General features: G+C 42.8%; 3 protein-coding genes across 4 annotated transcripts; 1 reads left to right on the top strand and 2 right to left on the bottom strand.

Moving 5' to 3' along the window:
• Positions 1-235: 235 nt before the first annotated feature.
• LOC112874432 lies at positions 236-11,591 on the bottom strand. Of its 2 annotated transcripts, none has more exons than XM_025937745.1 (24): positions 11,217-11,591; positions 10,323-10,432; positions 9,811-9,976; positions 9,584-9,684; positions 9,401-9,473; positions 9,175-9,316; positions 8,498-8,658; positions 8,207-8,331; positions 8,022-8,121; positions 7,689-7,785; positions 7,494-7,545; positions 6,923-7,024; positions 6,695-6,841; positions 6,449-6,620; positions 6,118-6,357; positions 5,806-5,960; positions 4,973-5,101; positions 4,718-4,835; positions 4,373-4,568; positions 4,047-4,158; positions 3,816-3,970; positions 1,328-2,753; positions 1,060-1,254; positions 236-954 (listed from the first exon to the last, which is right to left on the bottom strand). In XM_025937745.1, the coding sequence occupies exons 1-24, from the start codon at positions 11,389-11,391 to the stop codon at positions 475-477; spliced, it is 4,929 nt and encodes a 1,642-aa protein (XP_025793530.1). In that variant the 5' UTR covers positions 11,392-11,591; the 3' UTR covers positions 236-474. The 2 variants fall into 2 exon arrangements, with proteins under 2 accessions (XP_025793530.1, XP_025793531.1); XM_025937746.1 differs by having other exon boundaries at positions 9,584-9,678.
• A 761-nt stretch (positions 11,592-12,352) lies between these two features.
• Positions 12,353-16,418, bottom strand: LOC112876498 (metal transporter Nramp6-like). Its single transcript, XM_025940622.1, has 4 exons — positions 15,798-16,418; positions 14,964-15,100; positions 14,079-14,731; positions 12,353-12,952 (listed from the first exon to the last, which is right to left on the bottom strand). The coding sequence occupies exons 1-4, from the start codon at positions 16,400-16,402 to the stop codon at positions 12,788-12,790; spliced, it is 1,560 nt and encodes a 519-aa protein (XP_025796407.1). The 5' UTR covers positions 16,403-16,418; the 3' UTR covers positions 12,353-12,787.
• Positions 16,419-17,682: 1,264 nt separating this feature from the next.
• Positions 17,683-23,652, top strand: LOC112874965. Its single transcript, XM_025938601.1, has 6 exons — positions 17,683-18,051; positions 19,859-20,064; positions 21,295-21,586; positions 22,578-22,685; positions 22,854-23,104; positions 23,186-23,652. The coding sequence occupies exons 1-6, from the start codon at positions 17,842-17,844 to the stop codon at positions 23,298-23,300; spliced, it is 1,182 nt and encodes a 393-aa protein (XP_025794386.1). The 5' UTR covers positions 17,683-17,841; the 3' UTR covers positions 23,301-23,652.
• The last annotated feature ends 1,766 nt before the right edge of the window (positions 23,653-25,418 follow it).

Raw genomic sequence — 25,418 nt, 5'->3', positions numbered from 1 at the left:
GTGGTGGTTTTTTTTATATATATATATTAGGCAATCAGTGTATCTCATTTACCAGCATGATAGTTGTAGTGTCATCTGCTGTCTCTAGGTGAAGGAATTCCTGGTTTCTAGTCTCCCATGTGTAGTATGTAGTCAGTCATGCTCTCCAGTTTGCTGCACGCTCCCTGTTCATTTGGTTTCACTTCACCGAACTACTGATTCTGGTATTGGTACCTTATGCCTTGCAAATCTTGAGTGTGTATAATCACATCCAAATCACATGTGCAACCAAATGGCACGTCGACTTTCCTTACATTGCTAGCTCGCCAACAGCATGTCCAAATCAAAATACAAGTGTACATGGCTCTCTCAACACCAACGTGCTACACGTCAAAAAGGCTACATACAAGCTACAACAATCGAATGGGAGGGAATGCAAACTGCACACTAGATACAAAATCAGAAAAAGTGAGGGAGAAAGGAAGCGTCTCCAGTTTAGCCGAAGGGCGAGGGGACAGGTCCAGGTCCACCAGCGAGGGCATCAGATCGCTTGATGCTCCCCATGCCACAGATGACGCATCCGGGTGCGGAGAGCGCTGAGAACTTGGCGCCACAAAGGTCGCACACGTCGTGGCCGATGGTCGAGAGCCGGCTGAGGGTCACGGAGCAGAACTGCGAGGGGTCCTCAAACGGGTCGATGGACTTGTTCGTCAGTCCTCTCTGGACACACATGTCGATCAGGCTCTTGAGCTCGTCCTGCTTCGTCGGGGGCGCTTTGGAGTAGAGGAGGTCCAGCATTTGCTTGGCATAGGCGTAGTTCTGGACCTCCATGTTCCGCTTGATGGCAGTCCTGATGCAGTTGATCCGGTGCTTGGCTTGGATGGGCAGAGAAGCAAGGTGCCGAGATAGCCTGGCCATTTCCTCCTTAGCACTGAGAGCGCCCGCGCCTTGAACCCTTTGCAGGCGAGCAATTTCCTGCAGAGAAATCAAAACTAAGCTAGAGCAACTGAAACCTTATACTGAGCTCACGTTAGAGGCATGTCCTATTAAGTCTTCATGCCAGATCAAAAACTAAATTACCTGTAGCAAAGCAACTGCAATCTTATACTGAGCACAAATGGTGGCCTGGGCTTTGATATCAGCTTCACGTGACTGGTCCTTTGCAAGGGCCAAGAATGCTTCATCCAAACAAGATAGTGCATCGGTAAGCTGATTCTGCTCAAGGTGAGCAAGAGCCATCTTGTAGCATTCTGCAGCAGGAGCACCACGTGGTACCTGTAACCATGGATGAGGGTGTCAGGGAAATAATTCCAACCCATTAGATTTCTATTCAGGAAAAACATAGTACCTGGCCAGGGCGCACAGCAGTAGGTGCTGGAGGACGAGCAGCTTGCTTTGCCGCTCCAGGACCCTCCACCAGAGCGCTGAGATCAATTGGCTGTGATGGAGCAGGAATGCCAGGTTGAATGCCTTGTGGCTGTGAAGGAAGTGTCTGGGGTTGTGAAGGAAGTGGTTGGCTCTGTGGAGGAACACCACCATCAGGCAGGCCAATATTGTCCATAGGAATGCCTGGTTGCTGAGGAAACTGGGACTGTGGCGGTGGTGCTTGTGGCGGCACCCTGCCATCTGGAAGGCTAACGTTAGGCATCATGTTTTGATTAGGTACTGGTCCTTGATTCATTCCAGGGGCAGGTTGAGCCATTCGTGACAGGACTATTCCAGGAGGGGGTAGTTGAGCCGCAAGTTGATGTGATGGAATAGTGTTCTGGAAGAAGTCCTCAGGTATAGGTCCAGCCGTCACTCCCATGCCTGCAATAACAGGGCCTGTGGCACCAGAGGGTGCTTGTGGTTGAACTAAAGTATTTGTTCCAAACAAATCAATTGCAGTATTTGGCATTGCTGGAGAAACAGCTCCTGCTGGACCTCCTGGCTGCGTAGGAGTCTGATTGAATTCTTGCGGTGTCCCTGATAATGATCTTGTCCTACTCAGTGGAGGACCCAAGCCTAGCTGTTTAGTGGCTTCTTTCAATTTGTTAACATCAACAGTAGATGCAGCCGGCTTATCACGTATCCTTATATGTATCTTTTTAGTCTTCGACGTTGACTCATCTTCATCACTGCTCCCACCATCGACAACACCATATAAAGTCTTCTTAAATTCCTCAGCAGCTTTTGCCTGTTCATCAGCAGACGCAATTTGGACACCCAGCTGCCTGGCCAGAGTATCACCAACCGAATCACCACCAGCAATTGCCTTATTTTTCTCTGCTGATTCGGAAGACACCGGCTGTGCATTCTCACTACTAGCTGCTGCTATAGCTTTAACCAAACTCTTTTCACTAACTTCCACTACATTACCACGGCCCTTCATCACACCCAGGTACACACCAATATGATCTGCAACAACAGATGGTATACCTGCATCAGTTGTCCTCATGTAAGGCATGACTTCTCCTGCAAGCTCCCACTGAGGTATAGTCTTGACATTAGTAGGTGTTTTGATCTCCCAGTTTCCACCTGCCCATTCAGGACCTTTAGGTACCATACTTTCAGCAGCAAAATTGGCAAAGACACCCTGTGTCCATCCAGTTGAACGAACTCTTAATATTCTCTCAAGGTATCGCCTCAGCTCAGAATCTGTAGCAGATTCCTCCAACTTTTGTGCAAGGCGTCGCAATGCGCTCGGGTTCAGATGACATATAAATAGATCCAGCATGCTCTCATGATCTGCAATAACCTCAAACGTTTCTTTTGCACTGTCAAACTGACCATACCTGAAAATATGTATTGAATGTTATGCTATGATTCTTATGAGAGCATATCTCTTTTCAAAATCAGCATAGAAGAAATTTGAAGCAACAAAAATAAGACAGGCAAACTTGTACCAAGTGTAAAGAATTTAATGATATATCAAAGAAAAGAAAAGGCAAATCAACGGTCCACAAAACAACAACATAGCCTTTTAGGCCCAAACAAGTTCGTCTAGGCATGCCCAACAAGAACCAACAAAGAGGGAAAAAAATTATATGGAAAGTGTAAAAAAGGAATTAATGTAAATTGTAATGCCCCAGTCCCAGATATGGCTCAAGTCCTACTTGCACATGGAGTAAAACACGCACTCGCACCAACCCCGCTTACGCTTCCATCCTTGGTTCACATAAAAGGGTTAACCCGAGGGTTGGAATGCATTTAGCACTTGGGTTTATATGTTAGTGAATTTCATCCTTAAGTATCGAGGTGGGACTATTCTCCCACACATGCCATGCGCCACTCACATGGGCCAATTGTGGGGAAAATTCATCTTTGGGCCGGCATGTCACAAATAATAGTAGCAAGAAATATGATATACAATAGACATCAACATACCATTGCTTTGTATTGAATAAACAAAAATTCTATACGACTTTGCTAATCCTTCTGACAACCAGACAGTTTGCTAGATGAGCACCTAGCACATCACGGAACATTTTACAAAATCAACTAGTATGGATTATGGATTCTGTCTGGTGCAGGGCGACATGGGAATATCACAGAGTACAATTAGGAAAGGTTCTGAATGTTCGGTGTGCATCTTTAGGGTATCTAATCCATTGACAGTTTTGTTGGCACTCATTGTGAAAGTTCAAAACTTAAGGGCATGTCTCAAGTCTAAAGTATTAAGATAGGTTGTCATAAGATGTAACCAAAAACAAAGATTAACTACCTTTAAAATGCTTCAGACTGGGTCGATTAACAAAATGATATACTGGACAAAAGTTGTGAATATTTGCAGTTTAGCCACACAATTGGAGACAATATCCTAACTAAGATCAGGTAGAGATGTCAGCAGAACGTACTTTATACATGCGTATCCCAACTCTCGGAAGCGCTGGAACAGATGGGAAGTGGGAGGGCATTGAGGATAATCTCTGGAACGCAGGAACTCATCTTTCAGAATTGACAGAGCAGTAGAGAAACGAAGAGCTTTGATTGCATAATTGCAGCGCATAATCTAAAACAGTGAGGGAAGAAATATTAGCACAACTGAAAGAGAAAATGCTGTCAATACGAGCATAGATTAAGCTCACTTGGGTAAACTGAGGTCCTGCTTGAGATAATGATACAGCAAGGTCTCCACAAACAGGAGGTCCTTTAGCTAATATGTCCAATGACCTTGGACTAATGCGTAAACTATCGAACCTGCAAGAATGCGAACCAACAAATACAACGTAATCAAAACATGGAGATCCAACCACGAAAAAGTATGAGAAAGATTATGCTCACTAGAACAGCAACATAAATAATTAACAAACGCTACAACTATCTCTGTGCTAAAATTCAACAGGAGTTATTAACAAGCATACTAAAAAGTGGACAATAGAATCCAACAAAATAAATAAATAAATAAAAATACCTTGAGGTTATTTGGTACAGGACTTCTGAAAGATCAAGTTTTTGCTCAAAGTGTTGCTGCATGGTAGCAAATCCAATGAGAAGAGGTTCAAGAAGCCCAACTAAACAGCTCCTTATTTCCACTGCCTTTTTCTGTCTTGGATTTATATCCGTTGGATTTACAAGCAGCAGCCGGTCGTTCAATGCACCAAGTAATACTGCAAATATAAAGGGCATATTGTTTTGTTCAGCACAAACTGAGGAAGAAGAAAAGAACAACAGATCGATAGCATGCTAACAGAACTGGAGGAATCACAAAGAATCTAGGTTGATCTTACTAAAAAAAACTGTATGGTATGGGTTTTACCTGAACGAGGAAAGCTAGTGGAGAGGATTGATCGGACTCTGTTGTCCCACCCAAGCATACTTATAGCAGTTGCACTTGAGAAGATAAGTGCTGGCCCAACCCACAACATTGATCGATAGTACAAAGTGGTTAAGTACTCAGCAAAGTAACATGGCAATTTACAACAGATAATAAATATGCTAGCACAGTTTTGTATAACAAGATAAGCAGAAAGAGTAGGGGGGAGGTAGATGCAAGACTCATAAAAAAGGATATTGATGGGAGACCCCGATCAAATTTTGTTGAGCTGCTTGACAATATGTCAAGATCTGCAGAAGCAATTAGTACCCTCTGAGTTGTCAATATTCCTACTACAGGACCTCTTAGAGTTGTTTGCCAATGGACCTGCATAGTGGACAAAATTGATTACAGTCAATTGCGGATAAGTAACTAGCGGTACATATGGTTTTGGTGGTGAAACTAGAGTCGCAGCTACTCGCTTTACATGAATTTCAAAAGCCCAGATACTTTCCACAGCAACTTTTTTTAAAAAAAAATCAAATGCCAGCACCTTTTAAATTTAAGATCTTTCATTTCATTAAAATAGTGCATACAATGTGCATCTAATTCAATGATAACTGCCCGCATGCAGTAAGGTTTAATGTAGTATCTCAGCCCATGGCTGGACTTTGTAAACAAATGGTTGAGTGCATGCCTCATGCAGTGTCCGGAATAAATAAATTACCTCATCTAATAAACTCTGGTGCCTCATGCTAATAGCTCTGTTCTAAGTGTAAGAATGTGTTCTTTTTATGTATACTTAGTTATTTGTAGCTCAACCCAAAGAAAGCATCAACAGCACACAAATGCGAGTGTGAAATAAAATACAAATTTAAGATCTGAAGCATTCGGGAATTGGTTGCCTCAGAAAATCAAGTTAGTTCATATTTGCATAATAACAATCAAGCTAAATACTAAGGACTAACCACCTTAAAAAATATTTTTTGGATAAATTAATACAAAATTTGAGCCTGATCAAGCATTGTCATCAACTTAATATTTAAAGCTCAGAAAGGACCTTAATGAGAGAATTAGCAAGGATAAAACACCTGAAGAACGGTCTCATTTGGTTTCAACTTGATAAACTTCTTCCCATCAGTTTTTGTTGTGATGGATAGCCCATTGTCTGTAGACAGCCTGTATCCCTGCATGAGCTTCGCGAGTCCAATATGCTTTCCCGAAATCACATACAACAATGTTGATTCTACAGGACAAAATAAGTTGGTCACTTACTCTCAGAGTTCCATATAGATAAAATGTTCAAACAAGGCAACCCTACAATCCTTTACGTTTTTCTCTATGATGAAAAAGTGAGAGTCAGTTGGATGAAGGATGAGAGGAAAGCAGTCCACTCTACCTACCTAGAGGAGAAGAAAATATGCGATCAACCTCTGATTCAAAAGTAAACTGCAGAGGACCTTGGCGTTCCGTTGAGTTAGCAGCATTATCAGCAAAAGTGTTTTCTTCAAGCACAGCAGCATTATTTTCAAGAGCTTCCTTTGTGGCTACTGCCTTGAGACTAAAGAGATTCAGGCTACTTCTATCTTCCTCCAGAATAGCATACTGATTATCATCCGGGCCAAAAAAGGCAGCATCACGACCTAAAAAAGAGCCAAATAATGCAGTTGTCAGCAAGCCAGATAGAAATAACTAAAGCATAGGTAAGTAAGATGAATGTCAGAAAAGAGATACCTCTTATCGAACTTCCTTTGCTGTTTACTGTCTGAAGATCAGTCTGCTCCCAGTAAAGAACAACTTCATGCACCACTCCATTTGGACCACTTAATTCAAATACAACAAGAAACAGGTGCTGCTTTGGACTGTATGACATATTCTTGGGATGGCATTCCATATTTGAGGGAATCTGAGAATGGGTTGCATTAGAGAAAAAAATAAAAGGAAAACAAACAAGAAAATGTGCTAATGGACGGTCAATACCGTCGAGTAAAGCTTCTTATAGAGATTGTCAGCTCCAGATGATAAATTATGGGCCATCAGGTTAAATCCATCCAAATAGAAAGCCCTAACTGGATACTGAACAACACGGTTTTCCTTGTTGAAGAAATTCAGCTCCAGATGATATGGCTGGAGTTACAAAAATAATGAATTGTTTAGAGAGTGAAAATGGAGCATGTAAGTGAAAAGATAAATCACTATGATAAGTACCTGACAAACAGGAACGTCTCGCAAAAGGTTGCTAGAATCTGAAATTGTAACGAGAGGTAGGCGAGAAATTGGACCACTTTTAGCATGCCCTTCCATGAAATGCTGCACAGATCATGTATAAGAAATTAGAAATGGTCTACAAACACCATTATTGACTGAGCTGGTAGAATCAACCAATGGATAAGGAGTGGACATGTAGGGCATAATATATTAGGAAGATGGAAGGCTGAAATGGAGCACAGATGCTCAAAGCTTGTGCTAGAATGTGGCAACACTGCATATGGCAATATGGCATCATCAAAGTACACACAAGATTCTTCGGAAGGCCCCATTGCCAAACACTCCTAGTTCATTTGTTTTCTGTAGCACTGATACTGTACCAAAAAGTAGGTCTTATTTTTTTTTTCTTGAACAACGCAGGAGAGCTGCGTGTCATTTCATTAAGATAGAGAAGTACAAAAGGATGGGTTTAATAAATGTGTTAATTCTGTAAAAGTTCAGGTTGAGACACTAAAAGAGAAGTGGAAAAAGTACTTTTCAACCAATGTTAACGAACAGAAATTTCACGTACACTGTGAAGGAATGCCTTCCTTGCAACATCTGAAATAGTTAGCTGGCTCTGGCTGACAATAAGAAAACAAGTGAAATCAAGCCAGCAATCAATATGGCAATCAATAAAGAATACATCTAATAGTGAATCACCTAAAAATCAAGTTCATACAAATGAAAAGTTTCTATGATTTATGCAGGAAATACTTAATCTTACCCCTTCAAGTGCTGCTCTTGAAGCTGTGCCTGAAGTTGATGCTCTGCTAATATTCCTGATGATCCCAATGCTAAAAGTTTCTCTTTCAAAACAGCAGCTGTAGCACCAGAGCAAACCATAATGTACTTAGGGCATGTATGAACTGCTCAAAATATCTAATTATTACAGACACATAAAACCATTATGCAGCAGCAAGTCAGCCAAGGAATAGAATAAAATCAGATTAGTATTGCATAAGAGCCTGATATTTTGTCCTGTATGAACCGAGGTTCCCATTTCAACGAGGGCCTCATTAAAGTAAACATGAGAATAACTACAGGAAAAGAAAGGTACCAGTTGAGCCCCTAGCTCCCTGAAGAAGAGCAAACAGCTGTCTCCTCCCTTCCCTTGTGTACGCAGCCTTGTTCTTTGCAGCTTCTGTCCCAGACATATCCTGCAAATCAAAGATGACAAGTGCTCCTAAAACTTTTGGCATTAAGTGCCAGAATTATTTGGGTTCATAGTTGATGTTGCCTAACCGCAAAAATTACAGCTGCCAAATTGAACTTGGGATGTACTGCCAAATTTTTTATTCGAGGTAATGGGTAAACTGCTTCTCCTCCTTGAAGAGTTAGTATCTTTGTGATATCCATTGTTTCAATAGCTGCACCATTAACAAAGAAAATGGTTGCAGAAAATCATTCTCAAGCAAAATACATGTGTAACTAAACCATGTAAATGTAAAGAACAAAACGCAGCTTGAGAGGGAAAGAAGAGATAGCTAAGGAATTTCTCAATTTCCTCAAAAGATGAGAAGAACAAAAACTAACCTGCGTGCTCAAAGAAATGAGTTTCCATGGGTTGCCTGTTAGGATTTATTATAACTCGTGTCTTCCATACTTGAAGTGCTCCATCCTTTGCAATCGTCACAAGCAACCGCAGTGTAGGAAGCCAGGATACAGATGTGATAGGCTGGGAACCAGCCTGTGTACTAAGTAAAAGTGAGAGATGAAAATCAGTTGGAAAATAGAGTAATAGACAGAAATGTGGGTATGACGGAACAAAGACGAATCAGAGGATTTGAAATCATAAAAAATAGAGACATGAACAACAGAAAGGTGCATGCAGATGATTGACTGGGACAAAAATGCAGCATTAAAATTTTTATATCCATTTTATGCCAAGGAACTGCAAGCACTATATCGGAACTTTTAAATTATAATTCATGTGCGAAGATGCTTTAAATCAGATGTGGATGCAAGTTTTATCCTATGGGGTCAAAGGATCTCAGATAAGTTTAAACAAGTCCTAGTGTGATCTAAGGAGTCGTAGGAAAATTGTTCTAGTTTCACTGGTGCTTTAAGCAACTCAATGTTTGACTTCACATATACTGAAAAATTTGTTATCACTGAGATCAAAGTAGCAACTTGTATTGGAAAGGGGAGGAACAACGGATGAATACAACTCTATTTTTCCACTCTCAACAATATACTACAAGCATACTTACATGCCAATCATACTTGGCCTCTCAGTTGATACATCCCATGCCAGGAGAGTACCACCTCTATCACCAACAAATATCCACTCCAGGGTCGGATGAAACCCAAAAGCACCAGCTCCCATTAGCTTAATTGTACTGTCAACAGCAACTGAAAATTTGTGCAAATTAAGAAGCCAATACGTGGATAATCATATTAAAATACATGAATATAGAGTACAGCATCCCATCTTACGTTGTAAGGTGTAGTGTACAGCATATGTCTGGATGTTGTAGGCACGTATCAAGCCTTCAGCATAAGCTACATACTAAAATGGTAAGCTTGTATGTTAGATATGGGAAAAAGCAATACATGATAACATAGAATATTGCTGTGTGCAATTAACAGCAAGAGGCAGGTAAAGATATGGTTGTCTACCAATACAGGGAGGCGGGGATGGCAAGCCAGGTTAACAATAGGTTTTTTAAGATCAGTCTTTATTTTTGTCGGCGGTCTCCCTCCTTCAACAGTCCCTACAACTAGAAGAAACCAAAAGGTTAACTCATGGAAGTGAAACACTTAAAAACATAAACAGATGAATGACCACTATAAGCCTCCAAAGCAAACAAACAAACAAAAACAACCTGCAAAACTAAGAGAATAACCTGTTACACTCATTCTTTTGTGGAAACCGAAGAAGACAATAGGCTCAAGCGGTGTCAATGCAAGATGTACTTCCGTATCTATTGAAACATGATCTGACTTTTTCTCAGGCGAGTGCAACACAAGTGTCTGCTCCGTGGAGAAATCACAGGATCTGATTGTAGCATCCTGCAGAGCAAGAGATACAGGAGAGGGTCAATGGTTGCATAAGTTATTAATAAAAGGTGAAAAACACACTGCCAATAGACCATATTAGTGCATGCAGACGGAACTTGCTAAAGAGTTATTATTCACTCTGCCATGGTAGATGACTAGATGAAAAGGACTCAAGAATATGCCGATTAGCCTACTAACAGCAATGAAGCATGATCACTTTTCTGACATTCTGTTCACAGTATCATAAGCATTTGCCTTATTTTGGAGTTAGTGACAAAAGGCAATTAACAGTTGTAGCAATAAATGAAATTACTGTTTCAGATAAAATAAAGAAAAAAAGTGAAGTGTTGAGGCAGACCTCAAGAATAGCAATAACAACATGACCGGTGGTAGGGCTATATGCCATACGAACAACACGAGCACCAAGGTCAATCGAAGCTATCTTGCTTCCCGTCAGAGCATCGAATTCTGCAAACAAATAGGAAAATTAAGACAACTCAGACGATCCATGTGCATCATACAGAAGACAAACAGCAACTAAAGCACTCCATTGAATTCTTCAAGAAACTCTTTGATAAGAATAAGCGGTCCGGCTATCAAAAAGCAGAAACCAAATAATTTCCCCAACAAGAAAGTATAAAGGTGAAATGAACCAATGCACTAACGGTTGTAGCATCCAATTTTTCATGGTTGACAAGACCAACTTATTCTGATAATACCATGATTTTGAGCATCCTAAGCAAAGAATTTGCCAGTTATCCACAGATAATCGTCACTTGCTGCATGGTAGAGCAACTGAAATAAAAAACCTAGTGAGATGTGAGTCTAGACCCTCATGCTGTTAAATGGTACTTCAACCAAACCCACATGTTCTAACTGCCAAAATCATCACCGACAGCACATATCAAGCTATAAAACTGATCTATAAACTAGTCAAACTGTTACTGCACGTTCATGGTACTCCATTCACAGGGGAACATTACTCAGAGCAACGCAATAGTCTTAAAATGGGATCCAACAGAGGTGATCACAAGCTCCCTCCAAACCTACAGTTGAGTTACTGGGATCTGACTCCCTGATACCAACTCCTACTTCCATCAGCTGAGCGAACCCGATTGCAGTGTCCCCCCACCTCAGATCACAACCGGTACAACCCGCGCGCAGCATGAGCACCCCCTTGGAGCGCCCACCCAAGTACCTACGACGAGGCTACAGCTACTGAGAAGTTCTAACGGCGTAAGAGGGAACTCACCGACGACGTGGGTGCCGATGGCGACGGCGGCGATGGCCTGGGAGGCGCGGAAGGCGGCGGCGTGCGGCTGCATCGAGCGGGCCGAGGCACCGCGGCGGCCGCCGGAGTGGCGCAGGTCCAGGTGCTGCACCGTCGTCCACTCCATCGGAGCGCCGGATCTGGTCTGCTCCGGCATTAGGGGCTTGTGTGGCTACCACCCTGAGCCGAATTTGCCTGGACGGAGCCCTCGTCCCTGCACCCCCACCCCTGCGTCTGGCCGCCCGCTGCCGGCCTTCAGCAGCTCGATCCTGCTGCGGAGCAAGCTGCTCCGCTAGCGATCTGTGTTCTGGAGGGGCAGAAGGATTTGGGGAGTCGATGGGATCTGGGGGTGGAAGAGAGACAGTACCGACTGGAAATGGTCTGGAAATGTACAAAGTTCTATTAGAGCCGTCGGATGAGGTACCAGTGGCCTGGATCATGCCCTACCAGCACGTTTCGGAAAAGCTCCTTTGCCGTCAGATATGAACCTGAAAACATTCCAATCGTGCCTTTCATCGAAAAGAACATTTCTATTTGAATAAAAAAAAGAACATTTCTATTGTTTCGAAAAAAGGAAAAAAAACATTTCTATTGCCTTAAGCGGATTTAGTTTTCTCCTAGTTCAGTATTCACTTTTCTCCTAATTCAACATTTAGTATTCTCCTAATTTGAATGCATGGGTCGGGAGTGGGGACATTCGTGTACCTACTTTACCATTTTCTAAACCTTGCCCGCATCGACAATGTTTGTGCTATGACATCGTTCAAGTATATTTTTTTTAGAGAACTGCGGTAGCCGGTAGGCAAGAAGCCAGCCTGAACTTTTTCATACATGCCAGTAGTTCGTATACAAAGATTTGAAAGAAGGGGTGAAAAAAAGAGAAAGAGCGGTTCAACTAGGTTACACCAGAGACTCGATCACTCAATAAGAGCACGATCCGAGACGCCCCTCGCTTGATGAGCCCAGAGTTCGCATACAAGTATGTTGTTGATATATACATGCTTAAAGCCAATCGGTTCCTTGTTTTATTTGAAGACAAGTGTGTAACGGCCACTAGAATGAATTAATCCTTTGTCATTTGGAGTCTGCAAAAGTTTATCAGAGCTTTGGTACAACCTGATGAGAGCTGCTACTCTAATTACATGACAACGTTGAGCTCATAAGCTCAAATATATTACACGATACATCACCCTACTTTCTGATATCTAGTGCCTTGTTTAACTCCAATTTCTGTGTGTGTCTCACCCTATCTGCCATCCACATACCATGAAACAAGAAATTGCCGGGACATACAGCAACAATGACGACAGTTATCTCTATTGTCTGCTTCCAGTTGCAGCCATAGTTCAATGCACAGACGGCACAACAATACTCAAAGGCGCAAAAGCTCTCGTCAACAATTGAACCTTCTCCTTCCTACTCTCTGTACAATGTGCACTCCAATATCTCAGTTTCCTAAATGTTAGTAAGCTATCATAGAGCAAAATGGTTTATCCTGTTCTTTGTCATGTGAAGCTGTTCTTGTGTACCCCTGTCGCAAAACGGTTAGAAAACTACGTGCCTCGGAAAATGAGATATAGTATGAACATAGCATAAGCAATCACGGCCGCGCAAAGAGCTGAACTGGACAACAGGCCTTCCGTTTCTGAAGAGAAGAAATCGAACAACATGTAGCTATTTATTACGATTGGTACGGATGCAGCTGTCCAGGAAGCAATCTACATCAATATGCCAAGGTTAGTTCAAAATGCTGTATAAATATGATGATTTGGCAAAACTAATATAACTAAGAGACAAAAGCATTCAGTTGATAAGTTCTAAAGCAGACTTCCTAAAGAAAAAAGAGAGCTACTCGCTTTGTACCAAAATGTATGGTGTTTTTGATTTGTCCTAACTTGAACTTCTTCAAGTTTGACCCAATTTTCAGGAAAACCACAGAAATATTTCGAAAACTAAACAGTTATACTATAAAAATATATTTAATGGTGACTTAATGAAATTAGTTTCGTGTTTGTACATGCTGTTACAATAACAGCTCTCAAACTTGATTTTTGACCTATTAGGACAAAACCGAAAGACCTTATATGTTGAGGATTTTACGGTGCACAACATGACCATATACTACTGTTTGAAAAGGACTTGTACGTAAACATCGGACGGTCGAGATTTTTCTATACCACTGAAACATTGATCAGTAGTATGAGGTAGTATATCTAGATAATATAAGGGTAATATGGGAAAAATTCATTTCACAACAAGGTTTCATCCCTGATGCAACGGCCTAAAAGTGTTGCAATATGCCAAAAATGGTTGCAAAAGACAAAATTGCAAAAAATATAAAAATTATTCTTAATTTATATTAAGTTAGTAATGACAATCTTACCCTTCTAATGGACGGTTGGATCTTTCTATACCATATGCACCATATACTACCAAGTGGTAGTATTGTGCGCCGTAAAAGAGGCCATATATTTTTTAATGGAGGGACTACATTTGAAGACGTTCAATGCATGATCTGGTAGAACCTAAATGATTATAACGTGAAAAGTCCAATGGCAACACCTCAATCTTTAGTTTAGCAGACATTTTGCCATGAAAATATCCAAAACATTTACATGGAAAGCTCTGGAATAGGGATCCCGCAAGAAAAATGAAGCTTTTGTTAAGCTTGCATTGGTGCGCTAAAGCTCTGGCAATCCAAATAGCTTAGTTCGGCGAAACTTAGATTGTCAAGTTTAAATTCACAACCTTGATTGAGTTGAGCTTATATTACATCTCTAAAACTCGTTGAAAAACGAAGAAAAACGTGTCAAACACAATAGGGAATCATTACTTGTTACTTACTTTTGTTCTTGGGCCGATCTTGAAAACCCCCATGACTTCCTCCTTAGAAACCAATGTTACCAGTGGAATCAGTGAGAATGGGATTTGGATTGATTGGAGCACATTGAGCCATTCATTGAGAACATCCAGTGCAGAATCAGATGTGTTGAAGTATAGAGCAACAATTATAGTTGGCACGATCGCAAAGCTTCTAGTGATCAATGCCCGGATCCATTTTTTCACCCGCCAATTCAGAAGCCCACCCATTATAAACTGTCCAGCATAAGTTCCAGTTATGGTGCTACTTGTGCCAGCAGCTAATAGCCCAACACCCCAAATATAGAGGACCGGGAAAAAATCACCCCCAAACTTCTCATGTAAATATTTCCCAGCATTCTCAAGACCAATATTATCTGCTTCTTTGGTACCATAAAACCCTTTTGCGAAAACTGTTGTGACAAATAAATTTATCATGAAGGGCACTACCAATGCCATGGTGGATTCAATGGAATAGTACCTCAACGCTTCACGGACTTCATATTCATTTTCCGGGTCAATTTTTCTTGATTGCACAAGAGCAGAATGCAGGAACACATTATGGGGTGTGATAACACTTCCAACAAGACCAACAGCTTGTTTTATTGTTCTTGAGTTCAGCTTTGGGACCAGAATGCCTGTAGCACATAAATTACACTATGATTGGCTGGAGAACATAATATCAGACAGGTGAAACACATGGATAAAAGATTAAGCAGACAACAGAACAGCATTGGTCATATGGTAGAGGCACTTGATGCACATATGCCCACCAGGGTTCAGATCATATTGGGCCATGTAACCATCTTTTTAATTGGGATCTCCTTTGCCATGTTTCGAGAAAGAAGACAAGCACCAATAGATACTCACCGATGATTAGGTCTTTCCCTCTGGGCTTGGTTTCTACAAACATCCATGCAAAGGAGCACGCCATTGTTGTAATTAAAACTGCAAACAAAGCTTCCAACTTTCTCACCCCATAGTTCTCGAGTGAAAGAAAAATAAAGCTGATGGAAAATAATATTTCAGTTAGTGGGATACAACCTTCCTGCTATTCAAACAATAAGGGCAACAAAATCAGTGCTCACGAGCCATGATATTGATGAGCAATTTTACAAGTTCAAATCAAATAAAATAACACCAAACTTGAACTCAACGTTTTTCTTATACTACTGTATGTGGCTCACAAGTCCATACTAGGTTAGGACTCTGGTTCGGATGGTGGAACATAATGAAGAAATTCTAGATACAATTGACTACTGATAGACAGATAATATCATGCAGTTGTGCTGCACCTGAAGTTTTTACCCATTATGCTAGAGAGCAATATGTACTGCTCCCGCATTGACCAAAAGTTTTGTTGGAGTATGAGTGACAAATCTTTAACGTTCTACCTGCTGACAGACAGCAAAGTGACGAAGGTATTCGCCACATTTGACGTATTCAAATAGATATACTGGGTTCTAATCACCTACATTGTCCACCAATTTAAAATTCCTCCCACTTTTCACTCCAGATGGGCGATATCTTGTTACAAGTTAGCAATGAGTCATTGACCAGACACGATACTCCAATTTATGGAAGCAACTTGAGATTTAGCACCAAAATCACCAAATATACCACCGTTTTTAAGAAAATGCTCAAAGGCCTACATAGATTTGTAACATTTCCATAATCCAAGAAGATTCTAGCAAAGAAGCTTACCAATCCAACGCGGTGATGACAACTCCGGCCCAAATCGGCAACAAGCCGTGGCTGAGGATCTTGATGGCGATGGCGCTCCCGATGACCTCCTGGATGTCGGCGCTGACGAGGGCGACCTCGGCCATGAGCCAGAGCAAGCGGCGCGCCCAGTCCGGGTACTCGTCGCGGCAGAGCTCGGCGAGGTGCCTCCCCGTGGCCACCCCGAGGCGCGCGGCGAGCAGCTGCACGAGCAGCCCCATGGCCGTGGACCAGAGGAGCAGCCAGAGCAGGGAGCCGCCGGCCGTGGCGCCGGCCTGGAGGTCGCCCTCGATGTTCCCGGGGTCCACGAAGGCGATGCTCATCAGGTACCCGGGCCCCGTGAAGAGCCAGAGCTTGCGCCACGAGAAGGGCGGCGCGCGGCCCCCCGAGGCGTAGAAGAGGCGCTCCTCGTCGGGGTCGCCGGAGACGGAGACGACGACCTTCTCGGCTGGCTCGAACGCGCGCTCCTCGAAGCCCTCGTCGTCGTCGGAGATGGTGGAGACGAACGACGAGGGGCGTAGGAGGGCGCGAACCTCGGCGCCGGAGGCGGGGGGCGAGCCCTTGGCGGGATCTCCGTCGGCGGCCATTGGTCCGAGTTCGCCGGATGCGCGACTGACGGCAGGCCCGCATGGCTCGTGGCGCGAGCCACTATCACCAAGTGTCCACGTGCCGAGCCGATCCCCCGTTGCCGCGTGGTTTCGGGGACTCCTATGTTTAGCGCCTGGATGAGTGTTCCTCTGCATGTCAGCATGTGTATGATGCCATGACCATTACAGACCAAATAGCGCGCTATAGCGGGCTTTAGCGCCGCTAATAGCGGTTTTAAAATCCTACCGCCCCGCTATTTAAAATATTAGTCTGATGCTATCCGTTAAAGGCTACGTAAAAAACGCTAAAAATGAGAAGATGCCGGCTTAGAAACGTCGTGAACTTGTATAGATGTAGGAAATGTAAGTGTGTAAATTCTTTTGTTGGCACACTCTAATTTATTTCTTCTCCTAAATTATCTGCAAACTCTAGTTTATTTCTCCTTCCAAATTATCTACGTAGAATGTCATTTTAGTTTATTTTATCAATTTTAGAATCGATCCAATAATCTAAAATATAAATAACTTGCATCTCTACTTCTAAGCTAAAGGTACGATTATTTTATGTTAGATCCTTAAAAGTTGATTGTAGATCGTGGATTTGAAATACTGCATATTTTCTGGAATGCCTAGTGCAGAGGCCGTTATGGATGTGGACTATGGACAAATAAGATACCCTCATTTTTTTATACAGAATCCTAAAAATTTGCTGGCACCTTCACGTTCCCGTGCATCACTTTCCTAATGTACACGAATGTGGTGTGCAGTGTGCGCGGCATTTTTACAATCCAAATGGAAGTGCTAATAAGGTAGCCTAAACTTTAATCGAGATTTAAAAAATTTTAGCACGTGCATAAGTGATAATATATACTAAAATTTAGCACTTAACTTTAATTTCTCCCAGAGGACTTGCTGATTTGCCTGCTGGGCTCAAGAAATGGTCATGAAGTACACACACGACCTGCCTCGAATGCACAGGCTGGGCCGTGCCACAAAGCACTGGTTGGGCCCGCACATACATTAGGCCCGTAAAGCACCTGTCGTGCTGTCCAATCCAGAAGACCGACCGGCGGGCGGACACCGCGGAGCCGCTCACGTGGACGAGCAGCCGAGGTGTCAGCCATCCACGCAATCCCACCGGCCTCCACGTCCACCCACCGGGGGCCAGCCGCGGCCGTCCACGAGTTCCCCCGCCTGCCCCACCCGCCAGCGACCCACCTCCGCCCGCAAGTATCCGCGGCTCCGGTTCGCCTACCACGCACGCACGCAGGGAAGCGGACGCGGGCAGCGAGACGGAGACGGCCAGCGGGGCAGCTGAAAAAGCCTATCTCCTATCGCCCCCGGGGAGGAATCGCCGCCCACGCCCGCAGAGGCAAGGGGTCGGGGGGGAGGAAGGGGAATAAGCAAGCGGGGGAGAGCGACCGGCGGCGGCGGCCCACATGCCGATCGCCTACAGCCTCCGAGCGCCGCCCTCCGCCACGCAGCAGCGCCTCAGGCTGCCCCCTCCGCCGCCGCCGCCGCCGTTCGCGGCGGCGCCGCCGGATGCGGGGGCCGCGCGGCGGAGGATGGCTGTCGGGGTGGCGGCCGCGTCCGCGTCGCCCTTCGACGAGCTCCACGCGCGGGGGAGGCCCGTACACGGACCCTCCAAGGTGAGCAGGCCACCGTCTCGCCTACCTCACCTGCCTCGGGCGCATCGCCCGAGCGGCCAACCCCCCCCCCCCCCCCTTTTTTTCCCCAAATTGAATAGTAGTCTGGTGGGTAGTATTGGGTACTGCTAAATGATTAGTCTCCGGTGGTCTCTGTGGCGGGTTATTTGAGGTTTGGATATCGGAAAGGTGCTGTCGGTAATCATTTCTTGTTTGAAAATTTGATGTGCGAGAGATGAATAAGATCTGGCCTCTAGGAAAGTTGATCTTATGATGGAGAGCTCCTGCAATAGCCTCAGCTTCTTCTGTAAATTAATTATTTCCCTGTGAACGCGATGGGATCATAGCTGCCAGAACATTTCGTGCATCGATACGAGGTGCTTCAAAGCGGTTGTTTGCTGCGCTCACCGAATCATCGAGGGAAGATAGGATTCAATGCTCCTGCAATTCTAGTTATTAGTTTTATGTTTAGTTTCTGTACGGACAGTTGTGATTTTTAGATGTGGAGTTTTAGCTGCACGAGAATAACATTAGGCCCAGCAATTCATCAGTGGGCATGGTCATTTGAGCATATGCTTGCTGGATGATACTTACATGGATCATGAGGCTGATGGGGATTTTCCTTGTAAGCTCCATTTCTCCCCATGTTTTTGAGTTCAGGCTGTGATTTAGGAAGAATGATTGTCTACTCTAACGCAACAACCTGCTTTTATAAGGGGGTCATATATCATTGCAAAGATAAACAAACTGTGTTCTGAGTCCTGTGGGACACAGGGAAGCATAGCGCTTAAGGTTTTGAGTGTTCTACTAACTACTATTATATATTTCTTGCTCAAAACATTATATATTGCTGCCTATCATCATTGAGTCTTGGGGTTATAATTTGGTTAGATTTTTTGGGATGTCATTGGTACTACTACTGGGATGGTGGGTAATGCTGAGCTAAGTTAGTGATTCTGTTCTTGCAGTACGTATTGACTAAGTGAAAAGCTATGACCTTATACTTTGATATCGAACTTGTGTTAGATAGCTCGAGTTGAATTCCTGAAAGTATTGCAAATATTGAGCTGGGTCCTTCTCAACATTGTGACTTATTATCTTTCTGTAGGATACTAGGATGATCGATTCTGTATATATACTCGCTCTGTTTGAAATTACAAGGCATATTTTGTTTCATCTGGACAAAGCTTTGACCAAATATTACCCCATTAATACGTAATTTTGTGACGCAAACTTAACGTTGTAGATTAGTATTACAAAATATTTGTGATAATGATCTTGTATCATATAAATTACATAGTAATGGAGTAGTCATTGGTCAAAGCTTCCTAAAGAATGAAATATGCCTTGTATTTTTAAATTGAAGGAGTAGTTCACACTGTGTTTGTCTGAAGTAGCAATTTCTCATCTATGCTTCTTAAATGCAGTAGCAATAGTTATGGCCACTAATGTTGCAAGGTAATTTGAAATTATTGCCTGTCCATGCCATGGTTTTTCACTTGCTGGATGAAGCAGTTGGATTCTACGCCAAGGAGCTTTTACCAGTTAGCTGCCACTTGTCTTTATGCATTAATTGCATGTAATACATGTGACTCCATGATTTTGAGCATTGGCTTATAAACACTTGCTAGGGGTGAGACTAATACACATGTTCTAAGTATTATATTTTATAGAGTGCCTATGAACTTGCTTGATTTAACTGCTATATAGATATTCATGATGTTCCCGTTTTCATCTATTAAAAGCCACTTTACACATTGTTTTGGTCATGCTTTAAAGTTGTCTTATGATGTGTTTGGTTATCTTGTAGAAATCCATGCTCTGGAACTTGATCCAGGATATAGAGCCCTTGGACCTAAGTGTCATTCAGAAAGATGTTGCTCCTGAAACAGTAGATGCAATGAAGAGGACCATATCTGGCATGTTGGGTCTGCTTCCATCTGATCAGTTCCGTGTTGTTGTAGAAGCCCTTTGGAATCCCTTCTTCAAGTTATTGGTATCTTCAATTATGACTGGGTATGCTTCTATTTGAAAGATTATTTTATCACAATGGTTATGACAAGTATTTTCTGAGACTTGGTTGCATTATTAGGCATGTGATTTGCTTTTGCTGTTGTTGAATTTATAAGTCAAGAGTCAACATCCGTGACCTTCCAACATGTACCGGTCTTAAATGACATGTGAAACTGATGGCAACTCCTGCAATCTTGTATTGATTAGTTCAGTAGAATAGCATGTGGACCTATAAAACTGATGATGACCAACTTTGTTGTATACCTCTCTGATGTGTTATGTCCGAGAAAGAGGCCTATTGTTATCAGATTATTAAAAAAATGATAACATTCTAGTTAGGTTTAATAGTTTCCTTAGTAGTCACATTTCTTCTATCTGTACCACTTCACGGTGGTTTCTGGTTCCTTTCTGGCTTCTTTTGGGTCAAGAAGAGAGTCAACCATGTTCTGAGCATTCTGCTTGTGTGGCTTACTTTTCCTATAGAGCTTGACAGCTTGTTATAGTATGGTCGGAATATGTTGATTTGGCTAGTTTCCCAGGTTAATAGACACCTCCCAAAGCCAATCAGGTTCCATAGCTCCTTCTGAATTACTCCCTCTGCCCAAAATATAAAGCATTTCTAGTTGTCCTAAAGTCAAACTATATTAAGTTTGACCAAGTTTATATCGAAGAGTACCAACATCTACCACATCAAAGAAGTACTCTATGAACTTGAATTTCATAATGGATCCAATAATACAAATTTGATATTTAAATGTTGTTATTCTTTTCTATAAGCTTAGTCAAACTGAAGATGGTTCGACTTAGGACAAAACTAGAAATGCTTTTATTTTAGGATGGGTGGAGCAGCTGTTAGTTTTTTCATTTTTCACAGGTGCAAAACATAAAAAATGAAAGTTTGCTTGCTCACTCTCTGTCCCACCTCCCTCATGTACGAGGCAGGGAATGAGATGCTGCTGTGTTTCTTTTAAATACTTGCTCTTATAAACTTTGTTTGTGGTCCTGACCTACTTAGTTAATACTATGAGCTTTTTGAGGTCCTGACCTACTTAGTTATTACTATGAGCCTATCTCCCATGTGATAAACTCATAATATATTGTTTTCTGTAATACCTATGGCTATGTAATCTGTCAATAACTGAGATAACAAGAAGTAATGCCTTGTTTCAAGGAAATATAGTTCACATGTATGCCAGAGTAAAACTCTGATCTTTGCTTTGTTTCTGCCTCCAGGTATACTCTACGTAATGCTGAATACAGGCTTTCTTTTGAAAGAAACCTAGAATTGTCTGAAGAAGATGCAGAATGTCCAAAAAGTGATATCACTGAAGACAATCATCATAGCATCAATTTGGGTAGACCTGTCACTATTTTTAGATTATCAGAAGAGGACATGCCCCAGGATCCTGGAAAAAGTGATGAAGAATCATCACATGAAAGTATGGGAGAAGAGCTTGGTAACTTAACACCTCAAGCAGAAGAGTACATTATTCAGATGCAATCTCGTTTGGATGCCATGAAAAAGGTAATGTAGTCTGTTGCTTGATTAAGTTCCAAGCCATTTCATCTTCTAGTCTGATTCATTATACGACATTATATCTATTGCAGCCATGCATTCCATGTAATTTATCAGTTTAGTTCATAAATATGAATGTTGCATATACCATAGGAGGAAGACCACAAATAACTTGGGAGTATACGCATTATGCATGGGCTAGAGTTGGTACTTCTGTAATTAACTTAAGCTTACCCACTATGTGTATGTAGTTTTTACTGCTACATGAATTTGTGAATGTTAGCTTAATGCATACCAGATTATTGAATGTATTGATAAGTTTGTGAATATCTTGCATGCCATATATTTACTTTGCTTTTCTGTGCCATTTTTTGTTTGTCACTGATTCGTTTTGAAAATATGTTGAGTTTATTGATTGTATCTAATTAATTTATAGCCTGGTCCCAGCAAAATAAACAATGTAGATTATTCCTTCTATCAATTATGAGATGATATAGTAGAACGTTTTTTTTGTTACTGATCCACATGTAAGAGAGAAGCCAAGCTTGAAGAGGTCAGGTAGGCTCAGCTCGAGCTCAACACAAGGTTTGGTACAGGCATAAGCTCAAGTTGAGCTTAAGCAAGCAAGTCAGTGTTCAAGCTTGGTGGGCTCAAGGTCGGCTCTGTCAAAGCTTGAGCTCAATACAGCATGCTCTGTGACAAGAGTAACGCATGTGTCTTGTACTCTCTTGTACAATTGGACATCATATATGAAAACAAAAGCCCAAGCTGCACTCAAGTAAGCTCGGCATGCAAATTGGACAAATACCCAACACACCTGTTTCGATCCACTCTGAGCTGGGTAATTCAGTGGATCCGAAAAAAACAAACCTTTTGTATCCCTAGTGACCATTTTGTGTGACTGGTGCTGTTAAATATGATTTGATCATTTTGCATATGGCGATGCTGTGTTGTGTCTTATATCAAACTTGAACTCTTATTGATTTTATTGACATTGCAGGAGTTACATGACCTCAGGAGAAAGAATTCTGCCCTACAGATGCAACAGTTTGTTGGAGAGGAAAAAAATGACTTGCTGGACTATTTGAGATCACTAACACCAGAGAAGGTATGTTCCAAATTGAATCTCATGGTCAATGCAAAGGGTCCATTTTTCATTACGTCTCATCGTCATGAGTTGTTTATGATAAAACGTTCTTAACACAAATCCCAAGTGTAAAGCAAAAAATAGAAAGCTCTCTCCTGCTCATTTGCCTAACCTAGCTGCTTTGAACAGGTTGCTGAACTATCAGAGTCTACGTGTCCCGGCGTGCAAGAAGCAATTCATTCTGTGGTTCACGGTCTGCTTGCTACTCTTTCCCCCAAGATACACTCAAAGGCCCCTCCGCCACTAGAGAACACTTCTGGGGGTGCCCTAAACCTAGGGGGTGAGGATGACGACCGTGCGGAGCTTGTCGAGAATGCTTCCCTCCCGTTCCAGCCTCTAATATCTGTTCCCCGTGATTATCTTGCACGTTTGCTCTTCTGGTAATGCAAAACAGACTTAATGGCGTTGTTTATTCTTATACCATATATAGCTTCTGACCACCTGTTCTCTGAACTGTATAGGTGCATGCTGCTGGGTCACTACATCCGGGGTCTGGAGTACCGGTTAGAACTGACGCTGCTTCTGCGAATGTCCAGTGATGTGGGTTCTTTCACTAATGGTGATGATCATGTTTGAGAATGCCAAGTTCACTGACATTCCCCACCGCCACTGGAGAGAATTGCAACGCTGGCTGAGAAATGGTGGAGCTGGTGGTTACAATGCGTTCCCTGTACAGAGCATGCCCAAATACAGGGAGCACTACTGAGCTATATAGTTCCTGTTGTAGTTCTTGTAAATTCAGAAAACAGCCACTCGAGTGTAAAGCTAGTGTTATATATGGACGTGAACTACTCTCTTTTTCTTCTTTTGATGTTGTGCCGTATAAGAAAAAATTTGGCTGTTCGTTGCTGTTAATCTTGTGGTAGCATGATAGGTATCCTTGTATTTTAGTTGTATGTATTTGTTGGCTGTGATTGTTGTCCATTTAGTGCTCTTATGTCTCTCTTCTTTATTTCGAATAAAGAGAACTTTTCATAATGAGAGGTCACAAATTCATACTTTTGTTGGAATTATATCTGGATTACTATGGTATCTTTGTCAATTAGCTGAAACAGAAAATGCAGCTATCTACCCAGATCGCTATGGTATCTCTGTCTCTTAACTGGAAAAAAAAACTCGCATAAAGAAATGAGTAATATGCGGCCATGCGGGTACACGAGAAAGTGCAATCGCCGTGAAATAGGATCGATTCCTTGACTGGAGAGGGGAACAGATAAAACCCTGCCATATGGCAGTTGCCAAGAATTCTATTAGGACAAAGAACAAGTGGGTGATCACCACCCGACCAAGAGAACAATGCAGAATGCAGACGCCTCCCAAAATAGTGGCATACTAGATCAGTACCTGCTGTAGCAACATAGTGGCATCAAATGGAAAGCAACAAGAGGTGGGAAAAAGGAGAGCTGGCTAGGTGGGAGTCAACAAAAAGAGATCAAGTGAAGAAGAAGCAGGCCAAGTGTTGGCTGGGCTGAGGAGCAAGGAGGAGTACTATACTACTACTCTTTTGCCCACGTTTGGAATAGACTTTTGGAAGTACAGGCAGAGAGCACTGCCCCCATTTCACTGAGAGTTTTACAGCGTCTCAGTTCACGCGAAAGCACCACACCAGGGTAAGCAGATAACTACAGCTGAACCTCCCACCCGGTGCTGCAAAACAGTTTAAAGCTTACTTCCACCCTTACAAACCCACTGGACAAACCACACCACAGTAGGAAAAACAAAGCAGAAGGCACAGTGAAAGAAGTTCAGGCAAAACTTAGCACCAAGCAGTAAACTAAGGATATGGCATTGTTTCTTAATTTAAAACAAACTCAAGCAACCAAGTACAAGCAAATCATCTCTAGTTTAAGGATACAGAATTAAACTGTTGACTCGAAACAAACTGCAGCCAACGAAGTACACTGATGATCAAGATACAGTTCATTGATGAAAACTATTCCTTTGATCTGAAAAAAAAAGTCTAATGATAAACTGGTGTAATGAAACTGAAGCCATTCTCAGAAGCATCCACCGGCGGGGGTGGGTTCAGGGAAGGCCCTTCCTCGGCTATGGCAAGCATAGCGAGCCGATTTGCGACAATGTCAGGTGATCCGGTGGGGTTGTTGCCGCTGCCGCCGCCATTGTCGTAGTGGCTTGGCCCAGCCTCACGGTAGTAGAGACCTGCCAGCCTCATGGAAGTAGCGACCTGCAAACACTTGGTTAGGGTCTTCAGCTGCACGGTAGTTGCTGAAAGCCTGCTCCTGCTGCACAGAGGTTGGGAGCTGATGGAACCGAAGCTGGTTGTAGTATCCACCGGCCTGGTGATCTTCAGCAAAGGGGTGCCCCGGCGCCAGCGCGTACGGGGATGGCAGGTAGCCACTCTCCTGGGGGTAAGCAAAGGGCTGGTGCTTGTCAGTGAAGACAGGATCGTCGTACATGGCTTCCAGAGGGAAGTGGTCGCCGACGCCGACGCTGAGGCCCAGGAATGGCGCCGCCATAGACGGCGGCGGCAGTGGGTTGTCATCCGACGCCGGCACTTGAGATGAGGCTGCAAAATTGGAGCCTGGAAATGGCACCGTGAACTCATTGACCTTGTTCTTCCCGTTTTCCTTCAGGCTGCGCATGTAGTCCTCGATGATGCCGGGGCGGGCATCCCTCTTTATATTCTTGCGCTTTGCCTTCAAGCTGCGTTCGGCCGCATACCATTGGTTCTTG

The sequence above is a fragment of the Panicum hallii genome, chromosome 9 (genome assembly GCF_002211085.1).
Source record: "Panicum hallii strain FIL2 chromosome 9, PHallii_v3.1, whole genome shotgun sequence".
Taxonomy (NCBI): Eukaryota; Viridiplantae; Streptophyta; class Magnoliopsida; order Poales; family Poaceae; genus Panicum; species Panicum hallii.
Note: the sequence above shows the minus strand (reverse complement) of the source record. Positions and strands in the feature narration are given on the sequence as shown.

Bases quoted from the DNA above. Each gene is read 5' to 3' on its own strand.
- LOC112874965 (XM_025938601.1), top strand. From the start codon at position 17,842: ATGCCGATCGCCTACAGCCTCCGAGCGCCGCCCTCCGCCACGCAGCAG. The intron at 21,587-22,577 runs GTAATGTAGTCT...TTGACATTGCAG, and splicing joins GTTTGGATGCCATGAAAAAG to GAGTTACATGACCTCAGGAG. The intron at 23,105-23,185 runs GTAATGCAAAAC...TGAACTGTATAG, and splicing joins CTTGCACGTTTGCTCTTCTG to GTGCATGCTGCTGGGTCACT.
- LOC112876498 (XM_025940622.1), bottom strand. From the start codon at position 16,402: ATGGCCGCCGACGGAGATCCCGCCAAGGGCTCGCCCCCCGCCTCCGGC. The intron at 15,101-15,797 runs GTAAGCTTCTTT...ATTTTCCATCAG, and splicing joins GTCATCACCGCGTTGGATTG to CTTTATTTTTCTTTCACTCG. The intron at 12,953-14,078 runs GTAAGTAACAAG...ATATTGATGTAG, and splicing joins AGATCGGCCCAAGAACAAAA to ATTGCTTCCTGGACAGCTGC.
- LOC112874432 (XM_025937745.1), bottom strand. From the start codon at position 11,391: ATGCCGGAGCAGACCAGATCCGGCGCTCCGATGGAGTGGACGACGGTG. The intron at 6,842-6,922 runs GTACTTATCATA...TTGTAACTCCAG, and splicing joins GAGACGTTCCTGTTTGTCAG to CCATATCATCTGGAGCTGAA. The intron at 1,255-1,327 runs GTACTATGTTTT...CCATGGTTACAG, and splicing joins CTGCTGTGCGCCCTGGCCAG to GTACCACGTGGTGCTCCTGC.